General features: G+C 44.3%; 1 protein-coding gene across 2 annotated transcripts in view; it reads right to left on the reverse strand.

The window, feature by feature from the left end:
* Nucleotides 1-19,992, reverse strand: part of ADCY9 (adenylate cyclase 9) — an 84,160-nt gene that overhangs the window by 9,917 nt on the left and 54,251 nt on the right. For both annotated transcript variants that reach the window (XM_048320571.1, XM_048320569.1), the window contains 5 exons: nt 18,833-19,050; nt 14,167-14,269; nt 10,569-10,777; nt 4,100-4,259; nt 1,036-1,184 (listed from right to left, as the gene is read on the reverse strand). In XM_048320571.1, the coding sequence (XP_048176528.1) occupies nt 1,036-1,184; nt 4,100-4,259; nt 10,569-10,777; nt 14,167-14,269; nt 18,833-19,050 (839 nt within the window). The remainder of the gene's footprint in view (nt 1-1,035; nt 1,185-4,099; nt 4,260-10,568; nt 10,778-14,166; nt 14,270-18,832; nt 19,051-19,992) is intronic.

The raw sequence follows: 19,992 nt of genomic DNA on the forward strand, positions 1-19,992 counted from the left end.
AGTCAATACGATCTAGAGATCATTTGTCAACTGACTCCAGCTCCAGGATATTTTTTTCGCAGGACTTTTTCCCTTCAGCCCTTACAGCCATCTCAAATCATAGATGTGAACAGGTGTAAGGGGTCACTTTTATTCTCCCTTTTTTAAAATATAAATTTGATCAAAATTAAAAGAGACCACTGAAGACACTTAAAGAGGGAATTAAAGTTAAATACTCACTAAAACATGTATCTGCAAACTCTTTTTGGTTTGTTTGGGGTTTTTTTTTCACGTTTTTCACCTTATGATTCAGCAGGTCTCTGAAGGAGAGGAACTGAGGAGAAGACCTTGCTAAGTCCATCCCAAGAGAGGGTCCTAAGCCACTGAGAAGTACAAGTTGATTATAAAATTTTCCCAACAGGAGCAGAAGGCTGGAAGGACCCCCTTGACTCTCTTGGCAAGAAAATAGCAGGAGAATATTGCAAACAAGTTCTTGTGGAAAATTGTTTATCAGAGGAAAACTGGAAAAACTTAAGGTTATTGCACAGAAACTGCATTATCTTGATTCCTCTGGTTACTGTTCTGCAGAGTCCTCTGAAAAGGCAGGAAACTGAGAATGGAACTGGGTATTAGATCCCATTAAACCTAAGCACCTGCCTTCCACACTGGAAAATGCATTGAGGAAGGAGGTGGAAGAAGAATACGTGGTTCCTAAGGGCAAAAATAAATCCAGAGGGGTGGTGTGGAGCAGTTGGGCTCTCTGGCACCACCAAATACCTGGGAAATTCCTTAATAAAATAGATTTTCAAACTAGTGGTGAAAGGCAATTCTGTGGGTCTGTAACTGTGTCCTAGAAACACATCAGGAAGGACAGAGTATCACACAGAAGAGGGCCCCCTGAAATCCTTCAAAGAAATAAATAATCAAGAAATAAAATCATTAAAGTTGAGATGCTGGAGAAAGTCATGGCAGACAGCAAAATCCTGTGCATCAGACCCTTGTTTCCCTGGGGAGAAGCCCAGATCTGTTCCCCTGCAGCCGCAGGGTGAGGCTCACCTGGTGGGGCACAAGGAGACGTAGAGCAGGATGAGCAGCACTGCTCCCACCACGGTTGCCAGCAGGGATCTCATCCAGGAGCTGAGCTGGCAGAAGTTACAGTACTGCACAATGGTGATGAGAATGGCACAACACATGAACATGGTGTACTGCAACAGAGAGAGAGACGGGAGTTAACAGCTGCCCAGGGCCCTTCTGCACATCCACGCCGGCAGGGAAAGGGGGACAGCGGGGAGAAGGGTCTAACTCCGCCTGGATGATGGGCACAGGGAGTGATCCCACGTGAAGATGGACATCTTCCCTTCCAGGAGCAAGAAAACCTTTAGCACAGGTGGTTTGTCACCACTTTCCCTGGATGGAGTATTTTATCACACACCTGTTCTTTTCAGCAATGCCCAGCGCCTCCAGCTTACCTTTGCCAAAAGCTCAGTGCCTCTTCTTCTTCCAAAAAAGGGAAAAAAAGAAGGTGAAAATTCCTGGCAACCCCCTCTCCACTGCTGGGGTTAGATTCTGCCTGCTTTAAACTGAGTATTGAAATTCCATTGCATTGCAAGTGCAGAATGCAATTTCACCCACCTGCCTGCTTTTAAAAACACTTTTCAGAGAATGTTCTCAGACTGTCCTGTAACAGCTGAACTCAGGTAAGGAAAGATCTGCCTTGGTGACAAAAGGCAGCTTCAGTCACTGGCAGCTCGATAACACGGCCACTTGTGCCAATTTGAAAGGACAATTTCACATTTTCTGCTCCAAATGCCCCGTCTCAAAACCCCTTTACCTTTCCACAACTTTACTGGATAAAGGAAAGGAGGTGCAGGACAGATGCATCGCCCAGAGCACCTTCATTTCCCCAGGTACAACCTCATGGTGCTCAAAACTCTCAAGTTGATGTGCCAATTTTGGTTTCCCAAGAATATTCATGACCATCCAAGCTAAACCAGAGACTCTGCACTGGGATTAAGGAGTTCTGGTCTAGCTTTATGCTGTGTTTTACAGCATGAAATGATCATTCTCTCCCCTTCTCTCTCCCTTTAGGTGTCCTGTGCAGCTGAAGCGCAGACTCTGCAGCCTGGCAGTCCTGTGGCATAACAAACAAGCATGTGATTGAGAGCAGACACAGTGTATGGGAAAAATCCTTACATCATTCACCATTTTTAAACCACAAGCACAACTGTTGGTTTTTTAAACGACTTCAAAATGGATAAAAGGAATTTCTGAAGTGTCCATAAAAAACCATAACTTTAACTTACTTTTTTCCCCCCATTTCAGGTCTCCTAAAGTGGCAGAGCACTGGTTCTCACTCCAAGTGATGGCCCAGCATGAAGCCAGCCTATAGAGGGTCAGGATGTGCTGGATTTTACTATGGATGCATGGCTTTGGAAAGTTTTTTTTTTTCATGGCTGTTTTTGTTAATTTTCTTTTTAATTATTTTATATCCAGGGAGGCTATAAAATGCTATGAATAAAAAAAAACTTTGCAAAACCATGTCATAGTAAAGGAGGACACTTACCTGACCCTCTATAGATTGACTCCATTTCCTAGAGCTCCGTGAGTGTGGAAACACTGAGCACAAGCCGAGTTGGGACATCTCTTGGAGAGTGAGCCAACAGCCCCACGACTCTGGAGCACCTGCAAGAGGAAAGAAAGCAAAGTTCATTCTCAGTTTGGTGATGAAAATCACCATTTTGCTGCTGCTGCCTGAAGTGTTTTGACTCATCCTGACCTGCTGTATTGAGAACACACTCATGAAGTGGTTCTTCTGACCTTATCTGGAACATTTGGAGAGATGATCAAGGATGGTGATGAATGGGATGGTATCAAAATCAATAGACAGATTTGAGAGATTTAAAGGTTTTCAGCTCCCTTCCCTTGAGGAAAACATTCCTACAGTTAGTTTAATCATGCAGGGGAAAGACCATCATTAAACTGAATTAACAAAAAAAATCAATTTACAGCTTAAAAATTCTTAACTAAAGTTCCAAAAGGTAGAAGCTGCAGTTAAGCATGGGATGCAACAGAATGTCAACCACACCCTCCTGTGGCTGTGATAACCACGGGATGTGTGTTTAAATCAGCAAGGACCAAAAAACGTGTGGTCACATGTTCCCATGGAACAAACACTTCCCGGTACCCAGGAATAAGCTGTGATAGGAAGAGTGAAGAGGATCTGGTCATTACCTACACCCAGGGCCCTGAAATAGCAAGAGCTTTGTGAAACAGAATTCCCTGAAGATCCTGGAAAGGAAGGATTGCACACTGTGCTGCCTAAGAGAAACCTGCAGAGAAACAATCTTTCATTTCCAGCTTGAGGCCATTTTATTCACAGTTTTAAAGCCTTGATTTTATGCTACAGTTGGCCTTTAAATTAAACTGTTCTTCCCCCTCCTCACTGCTGCCCGTGGCAGGGGGTTGGAACAAGAGGTGCCTTCCAATCCAAACCGTTCTGTGATTCTATGAATGTTTAACCCCTTGTTCTCCCCTTCTGAGTGCTTTTAATAAGAGACACCGAGATCCCTATGGATCTCTGTGTCTGGGTTAAATACGCGAATTTCTTTCCATTCCTTTTCAGAAGGCAGCTATTGCTATTCCTTTAACCATTCCCACAGCCCCTGCAATGACCACTTCTAGGTACCAAATGCTCTCTCTTCTTCGAGTTCCTTCATCTCACTCTGCAAAGCCCAAGCACCCCTCACTAATACTGTTCTCACTGTTGAGGTTCACTGATACAGCTTCTCTGACTCCAAACTCCAAATCCAGCCCAGGACGATAATCCTGAGATAAACCACTTGTGTTATCTGAAAAAAATTCCTGCAGAAGTGCTTGGTCTAAGAGGAAGAAGGTATGCAAGCAGCAGGAATTTCTAGGTATCCTCTCTTTTGTCTGAGAGCTTTCACCATGACTGTGTTTACATAACAAACTAGGAATTCCGTCATCCACAAAGCCCCATCCCTTCAAGGGATCTGTATCAAGCAGATGTAAAGCAGGAGGGAGGTGGAGGAAGGAAGGCAAGCAATAAGCTTTGTTAGCTCCAAACCGTCACATTATGGAACGGAGTTCGACAACTTACATGTATATTTGTTTCAAAATCAGAGGTGAAGTGTGAAAAAACTGCAAGAGCTGGGAGAGAAACCAGGATTGCACCGAAAAAGTGTCGAGGCAGCCAGCCAGATATCACCTCCAGGAGACGCTTGGTGCAAGTCATCACCTCCTCCAGGAAGAACGCCATCCTGGAACACAGGAAATCAGGGATCCAGCTGTTAATGGCAGCACATCTTGTACCTCTCGTTTACCTGTAATAATACAGCTTCAAATCCATCACTGAGGCTCTGGGAGCAACCAAGGTGCCGTGCCACAGCACCTGCTGGTGATTCCAGGGAATAATCCAGCCTGGATTACCGAGTGTTTGCTCTGGTGAGGAAGGTCAGCAAAGGGAGGGAGAGCCTTGGGATGACGGCTTTGAGGAAGCAAATTGAAAGCCAAATTTCATTTCCTTGGAAGGTTAAGCACAGGGAAGACTTCTCTCCTTTCAAAAATAAAGCAGGCAGGGAGAGGGAAAGCTTTTACAAGTTAAAGTTACTGAAAATAACACCAGGAATGTTTGAGGAGCAGGGCAGCGCCAGCACCCATCACACTGCAACCCAAACCAGTTCTCCCAGTTGCAACCAGCCTGTCTGCAGGCAGGCTCCATTCCCTGTCATTAGGGAAGGGGAAGGGGAGCGTGGGCTGCGAGCTGGCAGCCTGGCAGGAGCTGAGCTGGAGGAGCTGAGCCCCTGGGAGGCCAGCTGGCACCCGCCCCGCTCCTCCTGAGCATCGCACGCCCAGCTGGATCCCACCAGCAACGCGCGAAGGAACGGCTCTCGCCTCGAGCTGCCGAGAAAACCACGGCCCCAACCTGTGAAGAGCTGAAGGAGCCAACTGGAAGAGCTCTGGAGAGCAGCTTACTGGAGATGCTTCTCAAATGAGAGCAGCTCTAATTGCTAAAATGAATAAGGGAAGGTAAAAGGATGCTTAATGCTCAAGGGCATTGCATAGAAAAGTAGTATTTATCCACAGAAATAAATCCTTGGGATAACTTCCTTCTCAAAGCTCACCATTTGTCACTTGAGAAAAATTGCAACTGCTGTTCAAGTGCGTAATTATTTTTAAGACATAAAAAGGTGGTGTAGCACAGTTAGCTGCATCCAGAGCCATTAATGGGACGTGTGGAATTATCAGACTCAGGCCAGGCAGGTAATTCTGGACTACAGAGCCCAAAAAGTAAAGAACCACACCTTTTTTTTGGACAGAGATGCTCACAGGCAAAAAAATCCCGAAGAACACACACTAAATATGAAATTCCCAGTCTCCAAAGTTACAGGGAGTTACCCATTATCACCTATATCTCTAAAAAGAGAAAAGATGCCCACTCATTTTTAACCCTGTTGTCTGAAACACAAGCTTTTACGCTGGATAAAAGCCTGACACAAACCAAGCTAAATTTAAATTTCTTTATGCCAGTTTGACACTCATGCCACACCTTTAAATATAAACTGTTTGCGAATGAGATTTTAATTGTCTGGTCTGGAATTCTGTGACTTGTGAACTGCAAGTATTTTGTGAAACATCAAGAACTCTTCTCTAATTGCATGTGTTAAAATATGCAAATTATACTTAAATGCATGGAAAAAGAGAAATTTGGGAGGGTGGAACACACTGTAATTCACCGGGAGCCCACGAGAGGGTGCTCACAGATTTGCCAGTTCCCAGTTTAATGGACATCCATTCACACTAAAAATTCTAACTGTATTCCATTGGAAAACAGAATTTCCAGCAAAGCACTGAAATGTAAAATCTGGATATAAAAGATTAAAAAAAAAAAAGCTCTCTAGAGTAAGAACTGGGGTTTCTGAAGAGTTACAGACTGCCAGAACTGTCCCTGTGCTCAGTGCAGCCCCGTTGTCCAGCACTGAGTATGTCTGAAATCAGCACCCAACTTTCTGTCTCTGAAAATAAACCCCCATTCTCCAACAGCCAATGGAAGGGCATTGGCATCTCCAGGGCTGAGCTGTGAGCAAGGAAAGGGGAAGGGATGCCAGGCCAAGGGCTCCCTGAACGCCCCGGTTCCTGCGAAGGCAGCCTGGTGCCACCTGTGCCCACGCTCTCCCGGCTCTCCGTGGCTCCCATCCCGGCTGGCACAGACCCCAGCTCCGTGGCACACACCCAGCGCAGCTCATGTCTCTCACCCCAACCCACACACCAGGGACTCCACGGTTTGCATTTTCCCTTTTGCCAAGCCTCCATGCCAGGACGAATTCCTGTGGGAGCTATAGCAACAAATCCACGGGCGAACCCGATGGGTTAATCCCGCGATGAGGACGCTGCTTTATTTAGGCAGCTGTGTGTTTCAAAAAAGGCAGGTGCAAATTCCAGGGCAATGCCACATTTCTCCTGATAATCTTTACCTTCTTGCATTGATTTTTTTGGGATGGGGTTTATTGCAGAGCTCTGTGCTCCGGAATTAAACGACGGAATTCTCCTCCGTAACAGTGAATCCAGCCCAACGCTCCCAGTGCAGGAAGTCAGGAGTGCATTAAATCCAGACAGCAGTGAGAGCTGCAGACAGATTTAATGGCTACAGGGCAGTATCAGTAAATAATGCAGTGTCAGTGGGCAGCTCAACAGGGCTTAAATGCTAAAGCATCTGAGTTGTTTACACAAGCTGGAGTTCAAATTAGTAACTTTGACATAAATGATTAATGGCTAATGGAGACTGTTACCATCATTTCTGTATTTACTGGCAGTTTAAAATCAATTCCCAGAGTTCAAATCAAAAGCTTTTGGCATAGCAGCAATTTGGTGGGATATTAAATACCAGATGTTAGAAATAAATAAAGGCAAAGAGACTACATTGTTTTCCCCAGCATCAATATTCTGTATCAGTCGTGTTAACAGATTTGGTTCATTAAGCTCGAGGGACAGAAAACAACTTCTGCTCTTGGTCATGAGGAATTTAGGAAGATCCAAGTGTTGGCCAGAGGGTCTTGGCTGAGGACAGACGGTGGGTAGCACCTCAGCAAGGCTGGGAAGGTAAAGCACCTGGCAAAGGGCAGCTCTTTGGTCAGACAGCAGCACAATTTCCATTCTACTGCTGGATTGCACTTGCTTTCTTCATTCAGGAGACATTTTTTTTTGCTGTCTAGAAAGGTCCTTTTAAATGCATGAATCAACTGAAAGTGCTCCCACCTCTCACTCGCTTGAACAGGGCTAAACACCCACTCTTCTGCCCTCGACTCTTCACCCACAAGCCTTCCCTGAAGCACGCTATCAAAAGCAACACATTTTTTGTGAAGAAACTTATTTATAAGCAGCTTTACTCAAGGAAAAGATGTCAAAATTATCTAGTGAACAAAACTCCTGTATTTACACTAAATATTGGGCAGCTGTCTCTAACCCATATTCCTGCAGACCCACTCCTCAGACTCCCAAGTGAAATCTCACACACTGCTGTACATTCAATGACAATGATTTCCTTTAAAATACCAGAACTTTAGGATCTCTTACACTTCAGTTGAGCTCGTCAAAGTAGCTACATTTCAAGTGGGCAGAAGGACATTCTTCAGAGAACATTTACAGAGGAGATGACATCTTCCACGTGCTCACAAATGAAGCACCAATTTTTGCGTGCAGCTTTATACAATTAATTTTCAAGTGGCTCTTGTGCTAACAGTGGGATCCTCATCTATAGGTACTCCAATAATTTATTATCAGACACTTCAGAGGAATCAAAACATCCCTCTCCCTCGTAAGCTTTGCTCCATGAGGACTTTTGCTGTTGCAGAACTCAAATTTGAAGTCGTTTCTCACTGCCCAGGCTGTGACAGTGCTGTGCTCTCCTCTTCCCTCCCACAGCTGGACTGAAGGCTGAGCCACGAGAGCCAAGGGAGCCCTTGCTAGGCTGAGTCCTGGATTTAATTACAATTTAGGCTGCTTTAAAGACAGGGTGTTTAGCATCATGATAATGAAAATACAATGTGAAACTAAGGCAAGAATTTTCTGGTCTTAAAATAATCCCTTTTCCTGAAATTCTGGGATTGTGCCCAGCATTGTAGTCCAGTCTCCTCCCTGAAGATATCTTGGTGGTATTCTGTGATTGTCATTTGGGATGACATTTCTGCACAGGAAGTTCTGCACTGTTTCTGTGCCTAACGAGTGGTCAGAGGGAGCAGTCCTCACTCGGAAGAGGATTTGAAGAGGAAAAAGATGATTTTCACCTCTCGGCCCAGGGGAACTGTACAGAGTGTGTGCCTCAGGTTGTGGAGACTGGGGTGGCCCAGAAGTGTATTTTAGGTATTTACTAAAAAGCAAATACATAATATAAATTCAAAACATCCCTGCTGGTCTGGAGGAGAGGGCAGGGAAAGGCAGTGGTCACAAACCCCATCCAGCTATTCCTGGTTCCCAGGGTAACCAGGAGACTCTGAGGGGTCTTGAGATCACGGGTCAGGTTGACAGCCCAGAGCTGCAGAAGCCAAACCCCTGCACAGCCACTCACAGACAAAACCACTTTGCCAACTCTTGACTATACAGACTGAAAACAACAATTTTCCTTCTCCTTAAGGAACCCATAAACCACCAATTATAGAGCAGGACTGCAATAAAACCTTATGTATCTACCTATAAATATTTCTAAGATTACAGCGATAATTTTTATAAATGTACAAAACAAGGCAAAAGCAATGTACTACAGGGAAAACAACAAACTGAAAAATACTAAAATGAAGTAAGAATTCACCTGTAAAGTGAGTGAACAGAAATTTTCTCCAAATACACTTGGACAGTAGAAAGCAGCACTTCTGGAAAGTGGTGGTTGAGCTGTTCCCAGCTGAACAAGTTAATGGCCACCAAACTCAGCCCACCTGAAAGAGCTGCCTGGGCACATTAAACTGCCTGAAAAACTTCTGCCCCACCCAAACCAGAGTGCAGAAACTTCTACAAAGGGGAAAATGCATTTCTGATGCAAGAGAGAGGACAGAGCAATAGTTAACCCAGTTTAGAATGAAATTTCTACCAGTTCAACCTTCTCCCAGTACAGCTCTTAACTCTGAATTTCTAGATTTTCTAAAAACTATTCAAATTGCAAAAACCAAACACCTCTGCTAAGAAATGCTATCTTTTAAAGCATTTCACAGATAACTTCTCTCTACTCCACATGCCAGCTTTGATGTAAATACACTTGCACACATTTATATGCCCAGTGAGGTACAAACTTCAGCATTAATTCGGTATTTTTTACCTCAACCCTGCAAAGTCAAAATAAGAGTGCAAACTCCCATCTCTTGTTACTTTTGAAACAGCAGAAGAATTGCTTCCAGCTCGTAATTACAAAAGCATTTTGACTGACACATTCCTGACAGATGTGCAGAACTCCAGGAGAGGATGCCCATTTGCACACACCACCCTTACCCTGCTGTTGTGCCAGGGAAGCACAGGGAGCACGGGGCTGAGGAGGGCAGAGTGAACTTGCTCCCACAGTACAGACAAACAAACAGCTCATTAACAGGTCCCTCACCTGGGTTAATGACAGGTTACACGGGGTATCTGTAGATCACACAGCACACCCAGGAGAGCAGGAGCTGCACTGAACAAAGTGCTCTTTGCTCCCCCTGTGTGTGTGAGTAACCCTGGGGAACCACATGGGCACTGCTCACTGAGGAGTCACCCCAGCAGAGTCCACAAAGCCCAGAACACCCCAGTGCTGGGCGTGACTGGGTACAAATGGGGAATGAGGAGTTGCTGTTAAAAACCAGGGACCTGCAGCCAAGCCCACTGAGGGCACAGGAGAAGCTGAGGGGCAGGACAAGGGTTCGGGTATGGGGTTGGCCCCTCTGAGCACAGCCCTGCAAGTGCCCCCTCTTCTGCAGAGACAAACCAGTGCCCCTTCCCTTCAGCAGCAGTGCCTGTTCCCACTCTGGGGAAACACTGGACTCCTGTTACGTGTCAGACACAGAAAACATGAACTATCTCAATGTTAACCCATGAAATTTTAAAAAAAAATAACTTTGGACAGACACAATGCACCTTTAGCAATTTCTCTTCTTTCTTTCTTTGAGGGCAGCACTGCTCTTTGCATCTCTGATACTTGATGTCAGTTTTAACCCCAGAACTGTGTACTTTTATCTTGGAATTTAAAGGAGCGTTTTTTTGGGTGGGCTTGTTTTTGGGACAGATAAAAATTTTCTGTTTGAATTCTGATGGTCCTGAGGAGAGAAGACATACAGTGGCATGTGCCATCCCAAGGAACAGTAGGAGGGGCAGGGATGGGGTGCAGATCCCATTTCCCTAAGTAATCTCTATCAGTCACACTTCTGCTGCAATTCCTGTAGCCGGAGTTCCCCCTGCACAAGATGTGCCGCGAGCCTTGGCTGCACTAACTCTGTTCTTCAAGTGTTACAGCCCACCCAAGCGAGTTCCCAGGATGCTGTCAAACAAAGTGTTCCCGAGCCAGGCACCAGTGCAGCTCTCCCTGCTCTTTCCAGACTTTGTTACACTTTCTTTACCTGATGGAGATGACAAGGGACAGCACTTCCAGCAGGATGGCGATGACGAACACCACAACGGCCGCAGGTGGCGGAGGGGACGCGACCATTCCGTGTTTCAGGAAACACGTGATGGAGAGGATGAGGAAGACTGTGGTGGACAGGAACACGTCCAGGAGTGAGCTGAAGGTAGCACTGGCAAACGTCTTCACTGGAGCATTCCTTATAACCTGTGTGGAACACAGGGATTGAGGCAAGGGATGAAAAGGAATAAATGCTATTTTGCCAAATTCAACTGGATGATGAACAGCAGCTCCTGACAAATAAAGGAATGAAGAAGTTTTGGCCACTTCATTAATCCAGCATTAAGGACTGGCTGGAAACAACATGCAGAAGAGGTGGTTTGACAGCTGTCACTGCTCCCTGAGAAGACTGTGTTGAAAAGAAGTATTGGTGGCACAGCCCCCAGGCCTGTGGTGATTTTTACACTCTATTATGATGCAGAAATAAAACAACATGAAAATTGACTATTCTGTGCAAAGAAACATAAACATAACAAGTAGAAGATAAGTTATGGGATATTTTCTTCAACGATTTTAGCTTAAAATAATGATAGATTTTACTATAACCCTTTTAGCACTGATGGTTAAGAAAATCCTCCTAACACAACTCCACGGACACAGCTCCCATGGCAGAATTCACATCTCCCTTTCAGACCAGATTAAAAGGTATGTAATCCAAATTGATCAGAACCCAGGACATCAAGTTCTGCTCTTCCATAACCCCTGACCACACATTCCCATCCCATCCTGGCCCAGCCCACTGCTTGTGCAGCTGTGCTTTGTGCTACTGGGGCCAGTCCTGCTGAAAACCAGATCATGAGCTCCACATCCTGGCTTATAAAGGTGAGCCCAGTCCTAGGAGCGTTTGTATCTGCCCAAGAGACCACAGAAAGCAAGTTCCAAAGAAAAACAGAAATGATGTTATCAATGTCACCATGAAGGCACCCAGTTGGAGTGCTCTGGTTTAATTTGGAAGTTTCTTTTGCTCCTCAGAACACTTCCTGCACTCAGCAATACTGGGAAACAAACTTGTTCCTCATTTGTACCTCTCTGCAAAATCCAGCCAGCATCACTTCAGTGCCAAAATTACCTTTTAAGCTGCAGGGGTAGCAGAAGTGCCATCAGTTGAATTAAGGGAAGCAGCACTGTATCCCCAAGTGACAGAGTTAAAGATGCTCTAGCAGTGCTAAGTAGTGCCTTCATTTCCAAATGAGAACAGATTAAGGCTCTTGGGAAGCAGAGCTGATTCCAGAGAGGGATCACAACCTGAGCATGCAGCTGGCACTGTATAATCAGAGGTGAATTCAGGGGTGCTGGAAGTCACTTTCAGCAGCATTGACTGTCAGGCCATTAGAGAATCAAGAGTGTTGACAAATCTTTTCACTCTCCAAAAGATGATTTCTTTGTTGTTTTGAACCAGAACTCTGCTAATATTAAAGCTTTAACAGGTTTTTGCCCCAGTGCTGCAGAGTTACTATTAGAGAGTGAAAATTCCCACTTTCAGGGGAGGTTTATGTAGTAATTTTCAAATTATTAGCTTGCCACTAACAGAATGCACAGGCCACATTGCTGCTCTTTCTAGGAATTTCCTACATAGCCACATTAATGGGTCCATCTGTGTATGCTTTACTATCTCTGCTTTGCTTCTCTTTCCAATCTTTCCAGTGGAAAGTACTTGATTTACTATTTTCTGTACAGTTTGCAAATTTTGCAGACTGTATCCCACAGGAAGTTTCTCCCTGTTGTTGCTACAGGAACTTTATGCAGAGAGATACCACTAAACTATAGTGCTGCAGGATGAGCATGGAGCTCCTGACCAAAGTGAAGAGACTGAACTGCAACACAACTGGGCTTTCCTTCAGTAAAATAAAATAAATTAAATTAGGTCTCACCTGGAAATATTGGAAAACAAGCAAACAGGGGTTATTGCTAAGGAGAATGTGACAACACTGCCCAAAACTGAAAGCAACAAGCAGCAAAAGCAGAAATCCTGCTGCCCTCAGATGCAGAACATACTGGGAAGAAAAGAAACCCACACTTAATTAATCCTTATGTAATTGTGCAGATGGATCACCCAAATCAACAGCTTAGTGCCGCTGGAAGGGAAGGGCCCATTCCCCTTCCTGCTGCCGGACGCTTATCTCCTGCTGGCTCTGGCACTTGCCAACCTCTCCAGAGCTGCTGCTGGTTCACACAGCACAAAACAGCCTGAGATGGAAAGAGAAAGAGCCCCAAACAGAAAAACAAACCATGAATATTTCATGCTAGGCCAGTAAATGAACTGCTCACAGCAGGGAAGGCTGAGAAGCACCAGAGCCATTAGAAGGAGCAGGGAGGAACAAGGAGGGCACAGCAATTGCCTTTTCTTTGGCAGCAAGTTTTCAGCTACTGGTGGAAATGCAGCCTCAGTTCTAACTGACACCTAATGTCACTCTAGGTAAATTTCAACCATCTTGCTAGTTCCTATCAGCCAGGCAGGGAAATCCAGTGCTGTGGAAAGCCTGTGATATTATTAGCCCCCCCCCAGGGAATTAAGGAAATTTTAGACTCAGTGCAGAATCCTGAAGAAAACACCGAGTTCCTTACAACTTACTGCTCCTTACAACTTCACAGTGTTTTGAGCTGCCTGTATCTGAATGCAGCACACTTATGGAATCAGGACATTTGAGTTCAGCACAGGTTTGGATTCCACAGGGATAACCATGAGACTGTGACTAAACAAGGATCAAATTCCAAGTTACCATTCTCAGTCAGAATATTTGATGAGAAGACAAGCAGCAAGTGGTCCTTCCTTCACTTTGGTAAGTGACAGTCCTTACCATCTCAGCATGGTTCTCTGGCCACCCCAAAGACTTAAAACATTAACCTGAACATGGAGAAAAGGTAGGTGAGAAGTAACTAGCGTACCTCAGATTTCCAGCCCAAACACTGGACTAACTCAGGGCATGGCAAAAGATGCTCTAGGGGCTGGAGCTCTTCTGCTCTGATGTCAGGCTTGGAGAGCTGGGGTGTTCAGCTGGAGAAGAGAAGGCTCTGGGGACACCTCAGAGCCCCTTGCAGGGCCTAAAGGGGCTCCAGGAGAGCTGCAGAGGGACTGGGGACAAGAGCCTGGAGGAACAGGCCAAGGGGGAATGGCTTCCCACTGCCAGAGAGCAGGGCTGGATGGGATATTGGGAAGGAATTGTTCCCTGGGAGGGTGGGCAGGCCCTGGCACAGGGTGCCCAGAGCAGCTGTGGCTGCCCCTGGATCCCTGGCAGTGTCCAAGGCCAGGTTGGACGGGGCCTGGAGCAACCTGGGCTAGGGGAAGGTGTCCCTGCCCATGGCAGGGGGCGGGATGAGATGGGCTTTAAGGTCCTTTCCAACCCAAACCATTCCATAGTTCTATAATAAACTGGAAGAAGACTGTTTTCAGGGGCAGCAGTACTGAGTAGTAAATCACATTTGACATTTCATGACCCTGGTAATGAAACAACTGCAACAAAATGTGTTAAAAAACCCAACAACAGACAGTGGCTTAGACAGATTACAGACAGAAACCAACGCCAGTAGAAACACACCTCTTCCTGGTAGCTCGTCCTGTAGGCCATCTCCAAATCCTGATCCAAGAAGTTGAGGCTCAGCTTGTTAATAGGTGGTTTAAAGAAGTAATCTTTCATGAGGCTGAAGAGAGAAGACAAAATCAACATCAGTTTGTTCAGCTGTACCTCCTTCAGGCCCCCCCAGTCTGTGGCTGCTGTTTCTAGGGATGCTGGCACTTGGCTTTGAAGTTCCTGTGGTTTTTCTCCTCTCTTCATCACCAAAGTATCTTCTTACCCACATCACTTGCTCACTCAAAGGAAATATTCCACAAAAAACCCCAAACTTTTATACTTCCAGGAAGAGTCTAACAAGTCCTTCCAGAAATTTATCAGCTCTAACTGATGAGTACAAATAATTGTAACATAAGCCAGCAAATAGTAAAGGTTAATTCCTGCTACAGACACACAACCCCTGGAGACACGTGGCTGGGGGATATTTGTGTCTTGGGAGGAATTCTATGACTCAAAGCAAGCCAAGGATGACAAAGGTGACAAATTGTTATGGGGGGAAAAAAAAACATTGCCCATTTTAGAAAACAGCAGTTTCTTGTTATTTCAGACACTAAAATAACTCAGGAACTCAGCTGGGAACATTCCCTTAATGATCCAGGCTGCAGAGAAGAGATGGAGAGCTGAGATTTACTTCTGAAACGGGAGATTTGGAATGACCAGCATCACCAACAAAGGCAGTGACAACTAATGACACCAGCTCACCAGGGCTAAGGAACCCAGAGGCAGCATCTACCAGAAGGTGTTTATGCCCTCCTTCACCTTCATCTTTTCCACAGAAGGTGAAAAAACCCCACAACAACATAAAAGAGGCTTCAATCATTAAAAAGTTGGTTTTATTTCCCATTGTGTGGAAGAAAAATAAAAAGCTTTTTGAGTTTTGCAGTAGCTGTACGAGGTTTATGAATGAAGTTTCCTGATGACAGCTACAGCACTTGATCTGCAAACCTTTTCTCCCCTGAGCAGGTGCCAGGGACCTGAAGGGACTTGAGAGCACCAAGTGCTTCGTGCTCAGGGTCACAGAGCAAGGTCACACCTGCTTGTGGCACTTGTGGCTGGGACAGCCTGTCCCCCCCTGCTCTGTGCAGCTTCCAAACACACCCCTGCCTGTGAACCTCCTCTCATTTTCAAGCAACTGATTCCATGTGTTATTTACAGGGAATTGTTTCTAAAATCCCTCCGAATCTAAAATGGGGTGGCTGCTTTCCCAGTGCTACTCTCACCCTGAGAACTGCAGAGCCACAGTCAGAGGGGGCAATTTCCAAGCTGGTGACTCTGAGCAAAAACCAGAGATGCACACAAGGTCAAATTCCAAGCAGATGAAGAAGCTGAAAGAAAGATCCTCCAGAGCTTGCCTGTGCCTGAATTATTTTTTTAAGGAGGTTTGGTTTCAGGGTTATTTTCTGTTTATTTTTATGGAATTCTTGGGTAAGAGGTTTGCCTGGAAGTACAAGCTCCCCAGCACAAGATGGCACGTAGGAAGCTTTTTTTTTTTAAATTGAGATGCAAGACCAACCAAACACACACCCCTAGATTGATGCTAGAGAAGACAAAAGAGTCTAAGCAATAATATGGCAGATACTTGGTAACCTTCAAACATTCTGGTCTTGGCCAATACATTAAAAATATCAGGATACTCTGAAGGAATGACAGGATACATTCATTTGAGTCACCCCTCTCTCTTTCCTTCTTCCTTGTCTTCATTCCTCACCTTTCTTAGACATTTCTAAGAGCATCTTATAATAAAAATTTTGAAAGCTTTTGGGTTTTTTTTAAAAGTATTGTTGAATCCCCTTTCTTCCTGCAAGGAAGCTCAACGGAGGTGGTGATGGTGATGTTGTGCTGCTTAAGGATGTAGGAGGAACAGTCCAGCTGCACAGTGCAGCACGAAACAGAAGGCGGAACACGATGGAACCAGGGTGAAGGCAGCTTTCCCGGGGCCTTCTCAGCTCCCTGTCAACTCATTCTGTCTCCAAAAGGAAGATCCCACTTGATGAAACAGTCAAGTACATAATCTGCTTTGCAGGAGGACTCTGCCTCCCAGCACAGGGTGTTCCCCGGATCAAGTAAGACTGGGAAGTGGGAAATGAAAGAAACAAAGAAATTTAAAAATAATAAAGAAGTATTTAAACAGGAAACTGCCCCAAGGAGGGGATGAAGGGCTGCACAGAACCCAGTTCTGGAGGAGCTTTGTACATCCCTGAGATTCTGCTCTAGAAGTCTGAAGAGATCATTGCGAGTACTGTCCTGATCAGCACACGAGTACTTGCTTCTTGTACTTCAGAAGGTTTATAACCTAAGGAATACCTAACTGGTATTTATTGGTACCTAATACCTAATTTTATTGGAAACAAAAATCCCCAAACCAAGAATCCTTTGAGGATTTCCCCAGTGAAATTAGTTCAAACCTTCTATACTCTTACACTACAGTTTTCTTTTAAAGAACACAGTAACGTGCAGGTTACAATGAACAAAGCAGAGGATTTTTACACAAGTAAAGCCAGACTTGAAGCAGAAAGTATTCACTGTTTGTCAAATAGAGAGAATCAAGTTGTAAGAACTGGTAACTTTCATAAAAGGATTCTTTTATAATGTACTAATACAAACATGGCACACTAACACTGTCTTTATTAATATTATTTTTAAAAGAACATTGGAATTGTGCCGAGGTATCAGCTCCAAGGTGAAATCTTGGCATGCAAAAATCTCTCACCCACACAGCTGAGCTCAATATCCCCAGTGTCCAGCACTTCCTCCCAGCTAGCCCCAGGCAGCTTCCTAATGCAGTGTACAGGCTCCTGAATCCCCCCAGGATATGTTTAACCCTTCCCAGCTCTGCAGGAAGCCTGTGGGATTAATTTATGCACTTTATCACATATCTGGGTTAAGTATTTTCTGTTAACAGGAATTTATCCCCAAGTGCCCTGCAGTGAAAATCACTGCTCAGTGCTCAGGGAAGACCACTTGGCTTTGCAACAGCACCAAACCAACACAGCAAAACTCACTGAAAATGGGGATTCCCGTAAAATGACCACAAGGAAGTTTGGTCCCCTCCCTGACACACCTCAAATTCCCCATTCAAAGATCCTCATAGGTACTGGATTCATCAAGACCAACAATTATGTTTTACAGAAGAGGACCAAGAATATTTTTTAAATGCCTTATTCCATATCATTTCTCATTGAGAAATGTTGAAAAAAATCAGTGTAAACTGGTAGGCTTAAAGCAGTTTGCATAGATCTAATTAATCAGAAGATTATTTTTGGAAAGTTATGTTTACATGAACTGAACTCAGCAGAGAAGTTTCCCTGGCAACAAGAAATGGCCCACTTAATATGGTAATGATGATATTTAATTGAGACCAAAAAAAAGGCAGGCTTTGACTGATCTCAAATCATGGCACTCCCTCTTCCAAAACAGAAAAAATTACCCATTTTGGGAGTGGAGGAGGAAAGCACCAGGAACACAAGCACTTGAGCGAGGTATCTTCAGCAGACCAACTGCATAAATTAAGCTACTTCTATAACTTAAAGTTTGCAGAGTGCTGGTTACATTTTAAACAAAATTCCTACTTGTTCTGGCTGACTTCTGCCAACATTTGGACATTCCCAATCCGTCTATTTTCTAATATTTGGAAATATCAGCTAAACCTCAATTCTCAGCCACTTATGACAGACCACACACTGAGAAAAACAGTAAAGAACCCTAAATTTTGACTCAAGTTGGCAACAGGAGAAAGGTAAACTGAGAAAGTCTAGGTAAGAGACTGCAGAGGGATCCCTGTCCCTCCCTCTCACCTCTCCCTGCCTAAGTCATGTTTCCATAAAGGTGATGGTGTGCCTGTTCCAAAGAGCTGAGTCCACAGGAGCACACAGTTTCAAGGATATTTAGATAAAATACCCTCAATCTGAGTGGAAGCAGTGAAACAAAAATAAAAATAGCCATAAATAATAACAAACTCAAGCTGTCTGTTTAGCTGCTCCAGTCAAGTCACTGCCATAATGGAGATACGGTTGTGTGGTGATAAAAATGCCACACTACTAAATTTTGAAGAATATTTCCTCTGCCCAAAACAAGCTTTTTTGTTTGAAACAGACAGAGAAACTAATTTTTCAATATCTAAGTAGGTAGTAAGTCCATGAGAATTCACCCCTATTGATCCTGCTCCCAAGCCCAGTATGATTTCATGATTAGTCACATGCTACCAAACCTTTTTCTTTTATTACAAAAAATGGGAGTTTTGTGGTTCAGATTTTATGTAACACCTTAAATTGCAGAGGAAGGTACACACTATATGCATTAAGAGGATTTTTGATTGGAAAAATGGAGTTTTACTTCATGACAAGTGATTTAAAGAGCAATTTCCCTTTCGAAGACCCAACTGCAGGAAGGCTGTTCACCATGGAAGCAATGAAAAAACTGGTTTTATATATTTTAAACAGAAAGTTTCTGGCTTCAAGTTTCTACTGTAGTTTAAGCAGAAGAAAGATGAAGATCAGAAAACTTAGAACATGTTATATATTGACAACAATTTCTGAAATCAGACAAAAAGCACACAAATACTAAAGATATGGAACCCCAGTACTGCCTTTTCATCTTTACAGGACTTCACACTGCACAGCTCCATTTTCCTTACCTGTCTTCTTTAATCACATCCACAAAGTGAGCATCTGTCTTTTCTCTGATGTTTTTGAACCTCAGAGGGAGCAGAGCTGATTGATCCAGGCTCACTCCACCCCAGCGCCCTTTCTCCTGCAGCATTTCATACAGCGACGTCTGGCTGTTGCTGAGCTTCTCCTCCTGAGGAGGACTCAAAAGTCCATTCTGAGTCTTTGGACTGTGTCCTCCTGAAGCCTGAACAACAGAGAGCAAAACACACCCAGGGAATGTCAGTGGTTAGGAACAGACAGAAGAGACTGCAAGGAGCAAAAACTGAAAGAAGCTCTTCCCTCAACACCCTGAGCTCTGCCCCGACCACAGCGAAGATCAAACTCCCCCTGCCTTGAATCCATCCTGTGGATGTATCTCCCACATCTCTCATGTGCCTATTTAGGTGCCACCTTTTTGCTTTTCATGGACCAACTTTCCAAGGAGAAGAAAACAAGGCACATTTTCACACACTCAATGACAACCAACCACAAGCCCAAATTTCATTCACTCATCTTATGTTTAAGATTCTTCTAAAAAGCTTTCTAAATACACATTTAATCTGTGCTGACTCTCCCTAGGTCATGAGACAACTCACTTTGCCAGCCCTTGCTGATCCTTCCCCTGACCACTATGGGCCTGCTGCTTCCCCAGAGGTTCCCCCTCTCTCCCACCTGTGGGAACAGCCCTTTTGTACATCTCATCCAACAAAAACTCCTGCAAATTAAACTTCTTAAACAAATTAAAATTAAATACTTCTTTTTTATCATTTTCTTTTGCCTTTGTATTAGTTAAGACAGCTTTATTTCTGACAACAGCTTGCAACACAGCTTAGGTACACGGTATCATCAATGCTGCTGTCATTGGAGAACACAAATTACTTTTAAACAAAGATCATTCTATTTTCGTGGAGCCTGAAGTTCCTTCTTTCACATTTTGTTTGACCTAGACCAATACATACTGAAGCAATTCCAAAAGAATTAGACAGCTAAGTGTGGTTAGAATGAAAATGAACTGCAGTTAGTCAGGATCATTTTCAAATGCAAACACAGAGCAAACTTGGCATATCTGAGTGTTCATCTCCCCCCTCTGTATCTTATCACTTATCATGTAGCATTTATCCTCATCCTGAAGCCCACTCACGACAGA

This window comes from Corvus hawaiiensis, chromosome 16, assembly GCF_020740725.1.
Source record: "Corvus hawaiiensis isolate bCorHaw1 chromosome 16, bCorHaw1.pri.cur, whole genome shotgun sequence".
Classification (NCBI taxonomy): domain Eukaryota; kingdom Metazoa; phylum Chordata; class Aves; order Passeriformes; family Corvidae; genus Corvus; species Corvus hawaiiensis.